Source organism: Harmonia axyridis, chromosome 6 (assembly GCF_914767665.1).
Source record: "Harmonia axyridis chromosome 6, icHarAxyr1.1, whole genome shotgun sequence".
Classification (NCBI taxonomy): Eukaryota; Metazoa; Arthropoda; class Insecta; order Coleoptera; family Coccinellidae; genus Harmonia; species Harmonia axyridis.
The window spans coordinates 5,810,502-5,827,173 of NC_059506.1; the positions used below are offsets into that span (position 1 = coordinate 5,810,502).

Here is a 16,672-nt window from a genome sequence, read left to right on the forward strand (position 1 = left end):
TTTTTGATGATCTTGTAATTTTTTAAGCCTTAGTATATCAAATTCTAGGGGGGACAGCAAAATTTTAGGGGGGCCGGGGTATTTGAGGGGAATGTTCCCCTAGTTCCCCCTCCCCTGGATTCGCGCTTGAGCAGAGCTGACATTCATTGAACGAAGTTTAGGAAAAAACTAGTGAGTGAATGTTTTTTAAATGTGAATAATAAGATAATAAAACAAAGTGAATTGTTTATTTTCTGTATTTGTATCTAAATAATCATTTTGTATATAATAATAATAATTTATTTCTTAAAAAATGTATGTTATATAATGTTTATATGCATTTTGGATGGCTTAAAGTCAATTTTTCATTCCTACTAATATCTCAGAATTCAAAAAGTTATTACTATAAAAGTAAACACATCAGAACAAAAAAGCGGATGGTCATATATCATTCTCCTGCACAAATATAAAATTTACTACCAATGGATCATGTATTGTACAGAAACAATAGTTTCCAACATTACAAATAAATGAAAATCTAATTAAACTCAACATTTAACTTCGATGACTCAGAGAGTTATTGCAACATCAGTTTTGTAGATCTGTTAGTTTGAAATATATCCATGTTCAGCTAGTCCGACCTAAAGTTTTTTGATGAAAAAAACATGAAAAAACCTTTTCATGTCACCTTCAAGTTCTTCCTTCCTAATAATCTATTCATTGGCAGAAAAGTTCATATAATAATTTGATTAGATAAATATAAAAAATGTAAAATGCAGTGTTTCCTTATTTTATAAAAAAAGAAAACAATTTTCATTAAAGTTTTTTTAAGTATACAATTTTGTTATCACATCTTTCCAGCATTGTAGAATCAATTAATACTCCCCATGTATATTGTTTATCCATGAGTACAGAATTGAGATGACATAATCTATAAATACCAAATTTTCATTATTTATTTATTATGCCCCTCTTTATTCAGAATCAGCATCTTGAAATTTCATTCAATGATATTTTATTACAGAATCTTTCGGTAAAACTGACTCTTGTTGGGTGCTGCAATAACTCATCATGACCGCTTTAAATCGTATTATTCTCAATAATACAAATGGAAGTATATAGAAAGGAATTGAGCCATATTATATAAAAAGATCCAAAGATAGATTTATTATATTGTACTTACAATAAAATCTTTATATTCAAGAGTGTAAAAATCTTCATATTAAAGATATGAATCAATAAGACGAATATCATCAATTTTAAAGTATGGACTTGGTTAAATTTGGAACAATAAAAATTGTACTACCAATTCAGAACCACCTCAATGCTATAAGATCAGTACTAGCAAATTTTGTTCAGTTATAGTTACTGTATAATTCTGATCAACACAACAATCACTTTACATCATAAAAAACTTTCAAAACTTTGAATTCTTTGGACAGTTTCTATACACACAATATAAATATTTTCCAAACTGTGATATTCATAAATTGAAATTAATTTCATTCGTTTCAACTTGTTCCTTCCAATTCTTCTTTTCTGGATATGACCTTCCTCATAAAAGCAGCATAGACACATTCACAAGCAAACCTATATTGACTCTGCAAAATAAAATATTCGATAAAGATACAGACGTCTACAAACACTCCGCAAAAAAAAAAAAACACGTAAACTTATACAGGGTGATTCACCCCGATGAATTTGTGCAATAATATACTGGGTGTGCCATTCGAAATAATGAAGTAGTAGTCTGTTTCCGGTAAGACCGAAAGGTGTAGAGATTTGAAAATATTATAGGGAAGAAGATCATTGTCTCAAAACAAATTTTCAACACAAAATTATATGTTTTCTATAAACGTCTGATAGGCCATCGCGGTGAATCATCTTGTATACAGGGTGTCCCGGGAAGAATGCGACAAACGAATACCATAAATTGAGGTCATCATGGAGGACCCGTATCAAGATGTTTCAATCGCCTGAGTGCCTTCGTTGGGGATATACAGGGTGATGTTCATCTTATGAGTGAAATTTTACAGTTCGATAACTCTTTAACTAATCGACCGAATAATTTCAAATTTTGAAGTTTTGTCACCCTTTCATATCTCCTTCCTTCAATATTTCTGAATTCGAGTTAATCAGATCCGGATTAGGAAAATTTCAGACTTTTCTGCAATGAAAAACTCGCGAATTGAGTGAAATATCGTATCACTGATATGTTTTCATTTCCGCAATCCTTATGTCAAATTTGATAGTTCATGTTGGGGACAAAATTTGTTTACAGCAAATTATCATACATTTTCTCCTCTATCTATGTTATTACTCTGAGGAGAGAACTGATAAGGATAAATAAAAGAAATCTTTTTCGAAAATGTCAGATGACCAATTGAAAAAATGTTTACTCACAGCATTTTGAATCATCATGGCTCTCTGTTCTCTCATCATCTTGACGATTTCCAAGGGATAAACTGGTTCTTCATTTTCGATCAGACATAGAGCTGTGTCCATCAATATAAGAACGCCAGTGCGTCCTATTCCAGCACTGCAATGTACAACTACAGGAGAGTCGTCTTTCCTTGTTTCTCTTATTTTATCGGTGAATGACAGAAACTCGGCAGGAGAAGATGGCACTCCATGGTCTGGCCAAACCACATACTGAATGTGTTTGATTTCTCTGAGCTTCTCCGTCTGAAATTATTACATTCATCGTAGATTTAAAAATTAATCACATAAATCTAAGTACTAAAATAGATACAATATTAACGAAATTGTATTCTAATAAATACATAAAATGGCTGATACTTGGTAATCAATGAAGAAAATACAAAAAGAGAAAGAAGTACAATTTCAAGTATGTAATAATATCATACGATATTAATTATCTACCTGGTTAATGTATCAGCAAAAATGCCATCAACATAACCATTGTCAAACAAAAGACTTCCACGACATTACGTAGGAATCATAATCGAAAGTAACCCAAGGAGAAAGCATGCCATCAAGGGAGAGTAGCGATATACCGGTTTCACCCTTGTTAGGGATCATCAGTACCGCATAACTCAGCCCAAGATGACAAACAAACGAAATAGTAGGCACCTACGTAATTTCGTGGAAGTCTTCTGTTTGACAATTGTTATGTTGATGGCATTTTTGCTGATTCATTAACCAGATAGATAATTAATATCGTATGATATTATTACATACTTGAAATTGAAGTTCTTTCTCTTTTTCTTTTTGTATTTTCTTCAAAATTGTATTCTTTAAAGCAAAGAGGGAATTATACAGGGTGATTCCGCGCGATGGCCTATTAAACGTTTATGGAAAACTAATCATAATTTTGTACTGAAAGTTTGCATGTTAGGGTTTTAGACAATGATCTTTCTCCCTAAAATATTTTCAGATTTCTATAACTTCCGGTTATACCGGAATCAGACAACTACTTCCTTATTTCAAATGGCACACCCAGATAGCTTTTTTGATGTCAATTTCAGCAATATGCCAATCCTTGGGTATAAACTCAACAGTTCTTGAGTTAATGGGATTTTTTTGAAAGAAATGGTGGCGAGGAGGACTCACATTTTTCGAATATTTCTGCAGAAAAAGTATTTTTCGAAAAACTTTTTCATTTTCGATTCTGCAAATACGTACTATTATAAGACTCTTTGCGGTTTGGATCAAAAATGTAAAAGGTGTTTATCAGAAGATCAAGAAGTTGTACAAGTCAAATTCATAAAAACCCAAGATTTTCATATAAGAATCTATATTTTTTATTATTTCAGTCAATTCAACCTATAAAAAGGAGGGGGGAGGCTATTTCAACATACGCTATACCTAAGATGTCTAAAAACATGGTGAATGCACACGTCAATTTTTGAATGAAATGACATTCGACCAAATTGAAAATATTAGTTTTAGTTCGTGGCGGCGCCGCAATGTCATACTTGTCATTTCGATCTTTTTCCGTTGATTTTGATTGGATACATTAATTAAAACCCGATACTGACCAATCAAAGAAAAGACTCATGAAATTAATTTGGTCATCTCTAGTTGTGGAAACGCATTAGAATTCCGTGAGTGTGATTACTTAAACATTTAGTACTTACTTCATTATCGCTTAAAACGAAATCTCTGTAAACTACACTTCCAGTTGGATCCGCTTCCTCTTTGATGCACTTAATCGTAGTGTCTCGCACTGTCAGGCTCTCCCCTACGCTTGGCCAGTATTTGTGGCACTTGGTCCTACCCCTCTCTACGAGGGTTGTTAGCATGATTATGAGCGTGCTTTTCTCCTGGAATATCATTTCCCAGAAATCGTCAGTTGTCGACTGCAAAGGGCCCTGGGTTGCGATGTATCTGTTCACGACATCTGTTCCATTGATCACCATATTCACATAATTGGCATTGATGTAGTCCCCGTTAGTACTATCTTTGAGGATCACTCTTGTTTCGTCATCTAGAACATAGATTTTCAGATGTAAATGTTATAGTTGTATATGACTGCAATTTTCATTATACAGGGGATTTATAGGTAAATGGGCGGAAGCTTAGAGTAGATAGAGGACACTGAGGTGAGTCAGAATAACCTATATTTGTAGGGTGTATCTTTCTTTATAATCAAGATACAAAGTGTTTTATTGATTTTGTCAATTTCTTCAATTAGCCATAACTTTCGAACCACCCTATATATTTTACACGTTTATTCTCTGCAAAGACTACTTCATACAGACATAGTGATGATTGAATTTTTTTCAGGTCCAGCCTAGGAAAAATTGATAAACAAGATTGGACCTAAAAAAAACATCGCATGCGGAAGTTCGAGAAATGCTTTGCTCCCATTAGTTTTTTCTCCTTCATTAAAATATCCTAATTAAACTCAAGGAATTTTTATGTACAGGGTGGGCAAATTTCGATGTTTTAGCACTACAACTTTTGAACCAGAGGAGATAGACAAAATCTGATACCCACTTCTCGATCTCTTTTTCTGAGAAACTAACAAGGGTAGTATTCATTTTTGGCCACCTTCTTTTGTTTTCGAGTTATAAGCGAAAATTGGAAAAATGGCGATATCGAAAAACATTTATATCTCCGCTAATACTGATGATAGAGCTCTGAAATTAAAACATTATACAGGCACTTTTTTACGTAGAATCCAGTGGCGTGCTCGTATTTCCAAAAGGGTTTTTAATTACGAAGCTATGACCCAAAGTTATGTTTTTTCAAATGGGAACACTAGATTTTTGTGTCATTTTCTGAAAGCTTGATTTTTCCTGATTTCAAAAATATATAACATCGTATGATTCGGATCAATATAAATAATAGAAAATGGCCAAAAACCTCTTTTCACCTAAGAGTCTCAATATTTCTATAGTTTCAACTGTTGATGAACACAGAAAAATTGAGCTTTCTATAACAAGAGCAGTGTCCTTCCGTCAATCTGATTATTTTGATGCTTTTCACTTATTTCTACAAAATTCGAATCTAGATATGTTTTATAAATTTTTTTATCTAAAAATTGATTTCGAAATAACGGAGAAACCACGAGATCGAATTTTTCAATCAAAAGAGTTGTATTGAGATGCATGTATCAGGAGATTATTTACATAGGTCTCCAGAATAAATACGCACAAGTACCAATCCATTTTAAACAGCATATATGAAACAATGCATATATGATTGAACTCAACATTTTAATTACGAAGGGACAAACAAGAAATAATATTTAACCTAATAATGACAACAATTGCACAATGCACAGTCGACACCTCTTCTCGATATTTCAATAGATGAATATTTGAAACTGTGTTCAAGCTACATAGGAAACTTTTTCCAAGATCGTTTATCTTTTCGAAACTATTTGTATAAAATAAATATAGATTCGAATTTTGTAGAAATAAGTGAAAAGCATAGAAATAATCAGATTGACGGAAGGACACTGCTCTTGTTATAGAAAGGCTCATCAACAGTTGAAACCATAGAAATATTGAGACTCTTAAGTAAAAAAAGGTTTTTGACCATTTTCTGTTATTTATTTTGATACGAATCATACGATGTTATATATTTTTGAAATCACGAAAAATTAAGCTTTCAGAAAATGGCACAAATATCTAGTGTTCCCATTTGAAAAAACATAACTTTGGGTCATAGCTTCGTAATTAAAAACCCTTTTGAAAATACGAGCACGCCACTGGATTCTACGTAAAAAAGTGCCTGTATAATGTTTTAATTTCAGAGCTCTATCATCAGTATTAGCGGAGATATAAATGTTTTTCGATATCGCCATTTTTCCAATTTTCGCTTATAACTCGAAAACAAAAGAAGGTCGCCAAAAATGAATACTACCCTTGTTAGTTTCTCAGAAAAAGAGATCGAGAAGTGGGTATCAGATTTTGTCTATCTCCTCTGGTTCAAAAGTTGTAGTGCTAAAACATCGAAATTTGCCCACCCTGTACAGGCTATTTTTTTGGGTCCAATTTTAATTATCAATTTTTTCTAGGCTGGACTTGAAAACAATTTCAAATCAAACAATTTACCAAATGCCATGAAAATATATAGGGTGGTTCAAAAGTTATGGGTAATTGAAAAAATTGACAAAATCAATAAAATGTTCTGTATTATAAAGAGAGATTAGACCCTTCAAATAGAGGTTATTTTGACTCACCTCAGTGTCCTCTATTTACCCTTGATAATCACCCTGTATACACACTGGCAAAATTAGAGAAATGGATAGAATCTCATCTGTGGTTCATTTTCTTTTGAAGCAATTTGAATTTGAAATTTGAAGCAATTTTCTTCAAATTGTATTAATTTAATTTTTAATTCCACAGAAACATAACAGTTCAGATGCCTTCCTCATTTACTTCCTTTTGTTGAATACAGAAGTGAACAAAAGAATGAAAAGTTAGGTTTTATTCAGAACACCCTGTGGAGTGAATTTGTGACATATGAGAATGTAGAGCACTTTGAATAGTTTCGATAGACTGCAAAATTTGTTCATTACATTCGAGAATGGTAATCATCAACTTAATTTTATTCATTGATATTATAAATCCATGTTCATCAATATCAGGATTCTGAAATTGATGTTGAGTGTTCATTGTTTCGATGAAATATGCATTGTATAGAAGAACTTTGTTCATTAAATGTCTTAGTCGTACTACTTCGAACAATTTCAATGAATAGTAAAACAATATTTGATGAAATAAATTGTAATAATGAACATTTCAGTGTTGGAAATCGTTCCTTAAATCAATTAAAACAAATCATCTATATAAGGAATCACTTTTCACTGTATTTTTATAAGTTTTTCTGTTAATCGGTTGAAAAATGATAACTAAATTCATTTTTTCATTAAATTTATGTACACTTTTTGTTTAGTGTATCAATTGAAATCAACTTTAAAAGCTTTGTGATTCAAAACATTGATTTTTCGTACAATAATGGTACCATATAAAGTACTGCAATTCCTCTCAAATTTAAAGCATTACAATAAATAAAAGAAGGAAATGGTCAGAAAAAATGGGGCAGTATCTGGGTTTTCATAAACATTCTTGTCTGTTAACAAATCACTCCACAGGGTGTTCGAAATAAAAGCATACTTTCCATTTTTGTTTCCGAACAGTTATGTTCCCGAGCAATCAAGCAATTATTCAAAAAATAATTGCTTTAATTTGGAGAAGGGTTTCAGAAAAAAAAAAGCCTACAAAATGTTTTGAAATTGTGTCAGTTTCCCCTTATTGTGCTTATTACTTCACTAAAGTGTACTTACATGGTGATATATCTCTGTATCTATTTTTATTAATATTCTTTGGTTTTGCAGACTCATCGCATGTCATATCTGGATGCTTCCTATAAAAGCTTTCGAATCGAACTACCACGGCACCGCTTGCTAGTCCGTCGGCTAGAAGCAGCATGCTTTGTTCTAGGATATTTCCTGATTGGACGGTTTGAACATCCCCTATGGGAACATACTGATATGGCGGTTCTTCGTACTCTTCGAGTTCGCTATAAATCACGTTCGGTTTCACTTGCAAAACGAGCTTTCCTAAAAATTTTAAATGATTTCCTTTATATTTAGTATTTTTTAATTACAAATACAGATTGTATTAAAAAAACGACAGTTACAATTGTTACAAATACATACAGTCAAGTCAAAACAGAATTGGGAATTGTCTTTTTAGATATGTAATAAGACAGTAAATAAAGAATATTATCTGAGGGTTATAAAATGTTTGAGAGAAAATTTTTTTTTGAAACATTCTAAACGAATTTCTGCTCAAAAACTGTCTAAACCATAAGGATCGGATCTGTAATCACGGAAATATTGGGTATACTTTTGCAATAGACTTCTTGAGTTTTCTATGATTTTGATGATATGATCAGTGAAATTTTACAATGGCTTGAAAGTGTTATTCCATATCAGCATACAGAATTTCAACTCCATCAGGTTTGTGTAAAAATTAGTTAGGTTTTTGCAAAATCCTTGTTGAATATTCTATGGCTCAGGCTAAGCACAAAACTAAGATGCATAGAAAACCTGGTGTGTCTACTTATACCTGTCAGACTTTCAGATTTTTGCCTACTTGATTTCAAGGGATCGCGGTATGTTTCAGATGGCGCATACATCGTTTACATTTGACATTTCTCTCAATTCTCGACTCTTGTGAACCAAAGGCGTAGTTTTTTTTTCTTGGTGGGGGATAATCGAAAAAAAAATTTTTGACGACAACTTTTATTCATATCTGTAATGTTAGAAAAAGAAGTTTGAACCAAATTTATCGAAATAATTTTTTTTGTTATTAATTCTGTTGTTTTCACCTTATACTGGATGTTCTCAAATTAGAGTTACGAAGAAAAATGAGAAATTACTTGGATAATTTTGAGAAAAAAAAGTTTCATGAATATGAGCCCACAAACGCTTTGCTTTCAATATACAGGTTGTTTCTAGTGTGTCGTACAGATTATCAAATATTTATTAATCTTCGCTACAGATTGAGTAAATAAATACCAATACTTATAATTAATGCATTCATTAGAGCTTAGTAGCTGGATCTTATGATCTATAATAATTTGGATTTTCCTGAGGATTACTAAGATTTTTTCTCGAAATCGATAGCAGATACGACAAAACTATAACAAACCAAAAAGTGTAGTACTGGACCAGAGTTTTTTTCTACATTTTTCTAAACTAACAGCCATTCACCAAAATATAGTTTTGGAGGAAGGAAGCACGCATCCTTCCAGAAAAAATATCACTCTGTAGGTTTGCATTCAAAATTAGCATATCAAATGGTGAAAAATTTAAACTGGAATATCTATGGCCAATTCAAATTAAATATCTTGTGAAGGGATGGTTATACGGGAAAAAAACTTAAACTTTAACACATGTATCTCAAAACAAAATATTTGGGGACTCATGTTATAGGACTTTTTTTTTTTTAAATGATCCGGAAATCTATCATTTTCATTTGTATCTCCAATTTAGGAACGCCGTGTGATTACCCCCAGTATCCCCCTATTTCTACGCTCTTGTCGTGAACTTTGAGTATAGAACAATAATATTTTGTATTCTATGGTCTGTCATTATATTCCATTCATTTGATTGAAAATTTAATATGAACTGAATTGTAATTTATTGTGAATGTTTGCAGTGTCTAAAATCAGTATTTCCTTTTTAAACGGCACAAGGCAGATAGCGGGAATTCGAAAAATTTTGAAGAGCGCCACCTTACAGAACTCTGGTGAAGCAGAACACCAAAGCAACAGGTGGATCTCTCGAAAAGTCTGGAACAAAATCGAATCATTGCACACACCAGGTATTCTATGCATCTTACACAAAACCTAAAATTGTCATGCTTCAACCGAATGCAAATTTCAATATTCTAGACCTTCGAAATGAGGAAATCATAGTGCAGACATCGGAGAAATTTTCGATTGACCCCTCGTCGTATAACAGGGGTCGAGATGATGGGGTTTCTACTGTAGTACAAATTTACGTGAGTGATACGCTAGAACCACTCAAGGAAACATTAAAAAATATTCAATAATATGTGCAAAAATCATGATTAACATTATCGCCATTGTTTTGGTTTTTGTATGGATAACTTCATCAGTCTTTGAATGGGTTGTTATATTATACCATAAATAAAATTACAATTTGCAGTAAACAGTAATATATCACCATAGACATATTTCTCACCATCATTTGTAGTTCTTGCCTCTTGAATCAGTTTTACTGCTTCCTCGTAAGAGGCATTGGCCATATCTTTGCCATTGATCTGTAAAATTTGATCTCCTTCTGATAACCGAGGTGTACATGTATCAGCAGGTGTATTCGGAGCTACTCTCATCACTACTATAGGAAGACACTTTGTTATACCACCTGAAAATAATAACTTTCATTAGGAGTGTGGACATAAAACCCTACAAAATCCACATAAAGGTTATTACGAGTATCAAAATTGTATTGATAAATAGGCGACTTAACATCATCAATAATAAATCTTTCAGTGGATTTTTTTGTGATCAAATTTGTTTGTTTAGGATTTTCATAACTCATAAACTGTACCTTTCACATTGAATCCATATTTTCCATCTTCATCAGGAAAGAGAGTTATGCTAACAGATGTCTCTTCAACCATCTGAGACACTGGTGAATGACTAGCACTATATGGGGGAGTATCATACAACCCATTAGAAACAGGAGATGGCAGATCCTCATCTGCATAGCTGAGGATTTTTCCTGGTGAAAATGGAACATCTAAGGGTTTGTCTAAAAGATCTCCATCCCTAGGAGAAAAAGTACTGAATAAATATTTTGAAAATATTGAATATAAACATTGTGATGTTAACATAACTTATTTCAAGAGAAAGAGCACAAAAAACAAGAACTTACTCGCTTGAAATCTGTGACTCGGCACCCCAAGCTTTCCTAGGCCCCTTGGATCCTAAAGATGTAACTTTATTGTCGTAAGGCCTTGCGGGCCTAGCAAGGTAAGTTTTTCCTTTCTCTTCTGAAGGAGGCGCTGTAGATATTATATGTTTGACCTATTAATGGAAAAAATTTTATTTCAGACCGTTTTACTGAAACATCGGACATCTATCAATAAAGATATAGCTACATAAAAATATTTTTTCGGTTAAATATTCATTACTATACTGAAATATTAAATCCCCACTAACTTCTGATATAGATTTTTGTTCAATTGATAGGTGTGAGCGGAGAATTTTCTCCTTTATTTTATTGTAACGGGTGTTTTTTTTCGAGGTATATAACTTTAAGTTGGCATTACTGTTCAAGATGACGACTGATTTAACAGCTGTCAAGTGATTTATTCTCAGTTTGGTTTGGCAATTCATGATGAATAGACTCACGCCTGACCAACGCTTGCAAATAGTGCAATTTTATTTATAATGGTTATGTGCGGAATACGTATCGCGCACTACGTACATTTTATTCTGTTTAGCGATGAAGCGCACTTCTGGTTGAATGGCTACGTCAACAAAAAAAAACTGCCGCATTTGGAGTGAAGCTAATCCTCAAGTGTATGTCGAAACACCGTTACATCCAGAAAAACTGACTGGTGCGCTTTATGGGCTGGTGGAATCATTGGTCCGTACTTCTTCAAAAACGATGATGGCCAAAACGTTACAATCAATGGTGATCGGTATAGAGCCATGATTACTAACTTTTTTATTCCTGAATTGAACAACCATGATGTCCAGGAGCTGTGGTTCCAACAAGACGGCGCAACATGTCACACAGCTCGTGCCACAATCGATTTATTGAAAGACGATTGGTGACCGCCTAATTTTCACGTTTTGAACCTGTGAATTGGTCTCCAAGATCTTGTGATTTAACACCGCTAGACTACTTTCTGTGGAGCTATGTAAAGACATTAGTCTATGCGGATAAGCCACAAACCCTCGACCATTTGGAAGACAACATTCGCCGTGTTATTGCCGATATACGGCCACAAATGTTGGAAAAAGTCATCGAAAATTAGACTACATCCGAGCCAGCCGTGGCGTTCATATGCCAGAAATCATATTTAAAATGTAATGCCATAAGATTATCTTGCAGATAAATAAAATTCATGTCAATCGAATAATCCATCGTTGTTTTATTGCAATTTGAAGTTCTATAGCTCTAAAAAAACACCCTTTATATAGTTAGCATATATTGTTTTCATTTATCATTCATCAAATATTGATTAGAGTCATCGTCAACCAAAAGATAAGAATTAAACTTTCCAAAATTGTTATTTCAATAGTAAATGTTCAGTTGTATATTCATTTCACAGAATACTGAGAGAAAAGATCAACTATTAGCTGTTGATAGTTTAGTTATTCAATTTATTAACCGTCTACTCAATTTGTACAGTTTTCAATAATTTATTTTTCCTTTGGTTGATTTTAATATTGTGTCAATTGAAATTGTGTTTCTTACATCAAAAAATATAGCAAATAGTGTAGGCTTTGACACAATCATGTCATAATATTTATATTTATATTGATTGACTTCAACAAGTAGACTCTTGACTTTTATAATTACATAATTGTATTTTGTTTTATAATAAATTTCCTTTTATGTGTTTGTAAAAGAATGAATAAAATGAAATAAAATAAAAATTTTACTCACTATTTGTCGACTAGGTGACCTAACGAACTTGTGTTCTATCTTTCCCTTCTGTTTAACATCTATGACTGTCTGGAATTCTGTACGTCCAGAATATGAGAATTTGGAACCTAAAGAGAACGGGAATTTTCGTTTGACCTTTGGCGAATGTAACCGGAAGAAAGTGTGATGTTCGACACAACTTTTCCAAAGCTTTTTAGCCGATCTATATGACTCCATGTTGAAAACTAGTACTGTATCATAATCTTCGGACTGAAACAAATATCAATATTTTAAATAAATGTGAAGTGATCATCAATTATAATGAAATATATTGTTATTTTGAATTGAAAAAACTAGAAAAAAAAATTTATATGCTATTTATAAATTCGATGTTATTCGGTTTTTAATGCAGGATGCAATGGCCTAATAACTGTATTCAGAGAGTATTTCAGAAAAAATGTAACTGTTGATGCTGCAAAATAAGATAGGTTCGTTCATTAAAAAATTTTCGTAACAGCATTCGCATTCTAGAATCAAGATACAGGGTGCTGAAAGAAACATTTTTAAACACAATTTTCACAATGATGTGAAAACTAGATCCTATTTTATAATGAAATTTTGTAGAATATGTATTGGAAACTGACATAGCAATTGAGTTTGTTTCTATATCCGAGACTTATAGAGAGCGTTAGTCATTTGATTAGTAATTAGATTATGTCAGTTTGTAATAGTATAAATAAATAAATAAGTAGTCTTGGACATAACTTTTTTGATGTAAAATTTTCTAGTTAACATTTTATATTGTGAAGTTGATCATCATTTAATTTTACACCAAATAGATAGATAGATAACACTTTTTATTTCAAAGCTTATACAGCACAACTACAACTTATGCTACACACACAACCAAATAGTGTCAACAAAAAACTATAACTAAAATACTTCCCACTCCTATTGTACATCAAAATACTTTAGTAGAGAGCAGGGCTCTAACTTAAAAAGCATTTCTTTTTATATAAATAGAAATTATTAACTCTCTTGATTTCATCAGGTAACCTATTATATACTTTAATACACATGTATGAAGGATGTTTTTCTGTTAGTGTCAACCTATGCAAATAAACTAATAACCGATGAGTGATGTTGGTATGAAGTAAGTGTTATATAAAACAATTACCTTTTTATTGAAAACCAAAAACAATAGCAACAATGTTCAAGTGAATATAATTAAACAAAGAATTACAGTAAGAAAATTTAAATTTTTTTCAGCAAACTATCTTAAATATGGATGTCGTTACGAGAAATTTTGACAGACCCAACTTATTTCGAAATTTTCAGCCTATACTAGTAACAAAGTCACTTTTTTTCAGCACCCTGTATACTATACTAGAATGAGTGTTCCTGAATTGAAATTCTACTTCATAAATGTAATATCTTAAGGAACATAGAATCATAAAAAAACCTCATTAATTATTTCCAACTTTAAAATGTAATCCAAGATTATTTTCAACTCAAGTTGAATCTCATTTTTGCTGCACCGCACATTATATATACTACTACCAGATTAAACTAATACCTCAAAATAAATGGATTATTTGCCGCTTCACATAAAACACTACTTTTATAACCTATGATATATTTGTGTTCTGCAGTTTTGTGCATATAACCATAAGATTGTGTGACAAGTGAAAACTGAAAAAAAATAGTTAAATATATTGCCCTTTTGTCAAATGAATTTGAAGTTCCCTTTTTTTTTGATATCCTCAGTTGTTTCCATTTTTAATTTAAGAATAATCACTAAAAATTATCAGAGGTTATATTATGTTAATGACACAGTACACTTTACTGTGATCATAGTTCCGACGGAAATACTGATAAGCGCGCGAAAAATCCCTAGAACTGTACAGTGTTGCCGCTTATAATCGGGCATTTACTGATCTTCCATATGGAATAAAATTAAACTCAGAATAATTTGACCTGGTAATACTTAAACCCGTATTAGTATGCAAGTCGATGCATATGGATGCTAGTGGCAAATAATAACATGATGCTATCTTATCAGAACAACTACTAGTAAATTTTATTCACAAAAATTAACATTAACTTACCGGTTCTCTCCTTAGTTGAATAAAGAATTGCTTTCTCTTGAAGGAAATCTTCATAATTTTGGACCAAGAGAATGTGTTAAATTTGATATTGTTTCTGAAAATGACTAAACCCATATGTGTGACCCCCAACTGAATATTTTTATTCGTACTGTCCTGAAAGATGAGATGTCACAATGTTATATATAAGTAGGCATATTTCATGAAAATATCAATATATTGGAATAATTTATTTTTAAGAATAATATTATTATTCAATTCAAAAAAACCAAAGAAATCATATATGAAATTAATAGTGAGTCATAATTTCCCAAAATTTTCCTTATGATTCATTCTTCTTAATTAATGTTTAATCCTCCTATCGGGAAGGTTTTTTTCTTAATCAAATAATTTTTGAATTTCTTACCATTGCATTGTGTAAATCTACTCCATACAAGTCAATCTTTTTAGCATGATCTAAAAAATGGAATTCTGCAACAGCAGGTAATTTTCCCCTGTAAATAAAATCAACATATAAATTATAACAAACCCAATAGTATGAATATGAAATGATTCACTACTATGCGATCAGAAATACCTAAATTTTTATTCATTCCAAATTGAATTTCATAAGAAAAAAAACTGAAAGTTCCTTTTCCTTCAACGAGACAATGAATTTGATTTGAAAGTTGACTAATTTTATTAGGAAATATATAGAAGCCTTAGAATAATACCTACTTGTGTAGTTTATGAAGTTCAGATATATTTTCTTCCAATTCTGGAGTTTGTCCAGGAATTAGTTGTAAATTCGATAAATAATTTTTATCATGTTCTTCAGGGCAGTAATCTCCAAGTTCAGCTAGACAAAATATATTTTTTGAATTCACAAATTAACAAATTTTTTCATATTTTATAGAATCAATGAACATGAAAATATTTGAATAAAAATACTTACATTGCACCATATAGCTAGCTAATAAGATAGCTGTACTAGGGGGTACAATCAACTTTTCTTCAAAAATGTCTTTTTTAATTTGCAGGTAAAACTGATACCTGGTATATTCATGTTGTAGTTTACTTGGGTCAGATACATAAAATTTTACTTTGAAATAGAGATTTGTCTGGCAGTTTGTAAGTTGTTTTTTCAAAGCTTTTGCAGGATCTAACCAAACCTGAAAAAATTTATTTACAGTTAAAAATGTACATTAAATTTCAAAAGCAGGTATAGTGAAAAAAAGAAAGATATTCAAAATGTAGTTATAAAATATTTCATATTTAGAACTTACCATACATTCTGTTGAAGTGCCTGTTTTATCTTCTGTATATTGAAGTCCAAAATAATCTTTCTCAACCAATTCCAAGTGTTGATAAACAAGATCTAATAATACTGAACCTTTAGAGCGTTTATCAATATGAAAAACATGTTCACTATGATCTAGGAAATGTACAGTCAATTCCAGACCTTTCAACTTTCGTAACGTTGAGGCAGCCAGTTCTAAAGCGTGTACGTTATATGTCCCACTGGAACCACTAAACATTCGTCTAGAAAAATTCTCTATCATAGCTTGTATCTATTGATACCTCCTATGACTCTTGCTGTGTTATGAATTGATGAACAACTTTCTTGAATAAAGGATTAAATTCATTTTGCTCTGCTGATGAATTTTCAGTTGGGTCTGATTAATGATCATAAACTGTACAAAACTACCGGATCCTCTTCAACTTCTCATAATCTCTGAAAATCCATAACAACTGGTATTGAATTCCTTAAAACCCAGAGACACCTGAAATAGTTCAACTAAGCTGATTATGAAGATATAAATAAACATGGAATACAATTACATGAAATTATTCACAAAAACAAATGTAACTACTAAACAGAATAAAGATAAAACAGAATTGTTGATATTTTTAAGAAGAATCAATTAAACTGACAGAATTGACAGCAGAGGTTACACTCGTTACAGAAGACTTTATTCTTTCTAACCTAATCTAT

General features: G+C 31.8%; 1 protein-coding gene across 2 annotated transcripts; it reads right to left on the reverse strand.

The window, feature by feature from the left end:
* Window positions 1-218: 218 nt before the first annotated feature.
* Window positions 219-16,665, reverse strand: LOC123683270 (tyrosine-protein phosphatase non-receptor type 4-like). Of its 2 annotated transcripts, none has more exons than XM_045622201.1 (14): window positions 16,519-16,665; window positions 15,963-16,460; window positions 15,632-15,848; window positions 15,415-15,535; window positions 15,104-15,191; window positions 14,701-14,853; window positions 12,614-12,862; window positions 10,868-11,019; window positions 10,541-10,761; window positions 10,172-10,354; window positions 7,742-8,017; window positions 4,080-4,429; window positions 2,383-2,664; window positions 219-1,580 (listed from the first exon to the last, which is right to left on the reverse strand). In XM_045622201.1, exons 2-14 carry the CDS (start codon window positions 16,236-16,238, stop codon window positions 1,491-1,493), a joined length of 2,658 nt encoding a protein of 885 aa, XP_045478157.1. In that variant the 5' UTR covers window positions 16,239-16,460; window positions 16,519-16,665; the 3' UTR covers window positions 219-1,490. The 2 variants fall into 2 exon arrangements, with proteins under 2 accessions (XP_045478157.1, XP_045478158.1); XM_045622202.1 differs by having other exon boundaries at window positions 15,963-16,474; window positions 16,519-16,639.
* Between the last annotated feature and the right edge of the window lie 7 nt (window positions 16,666-16,672).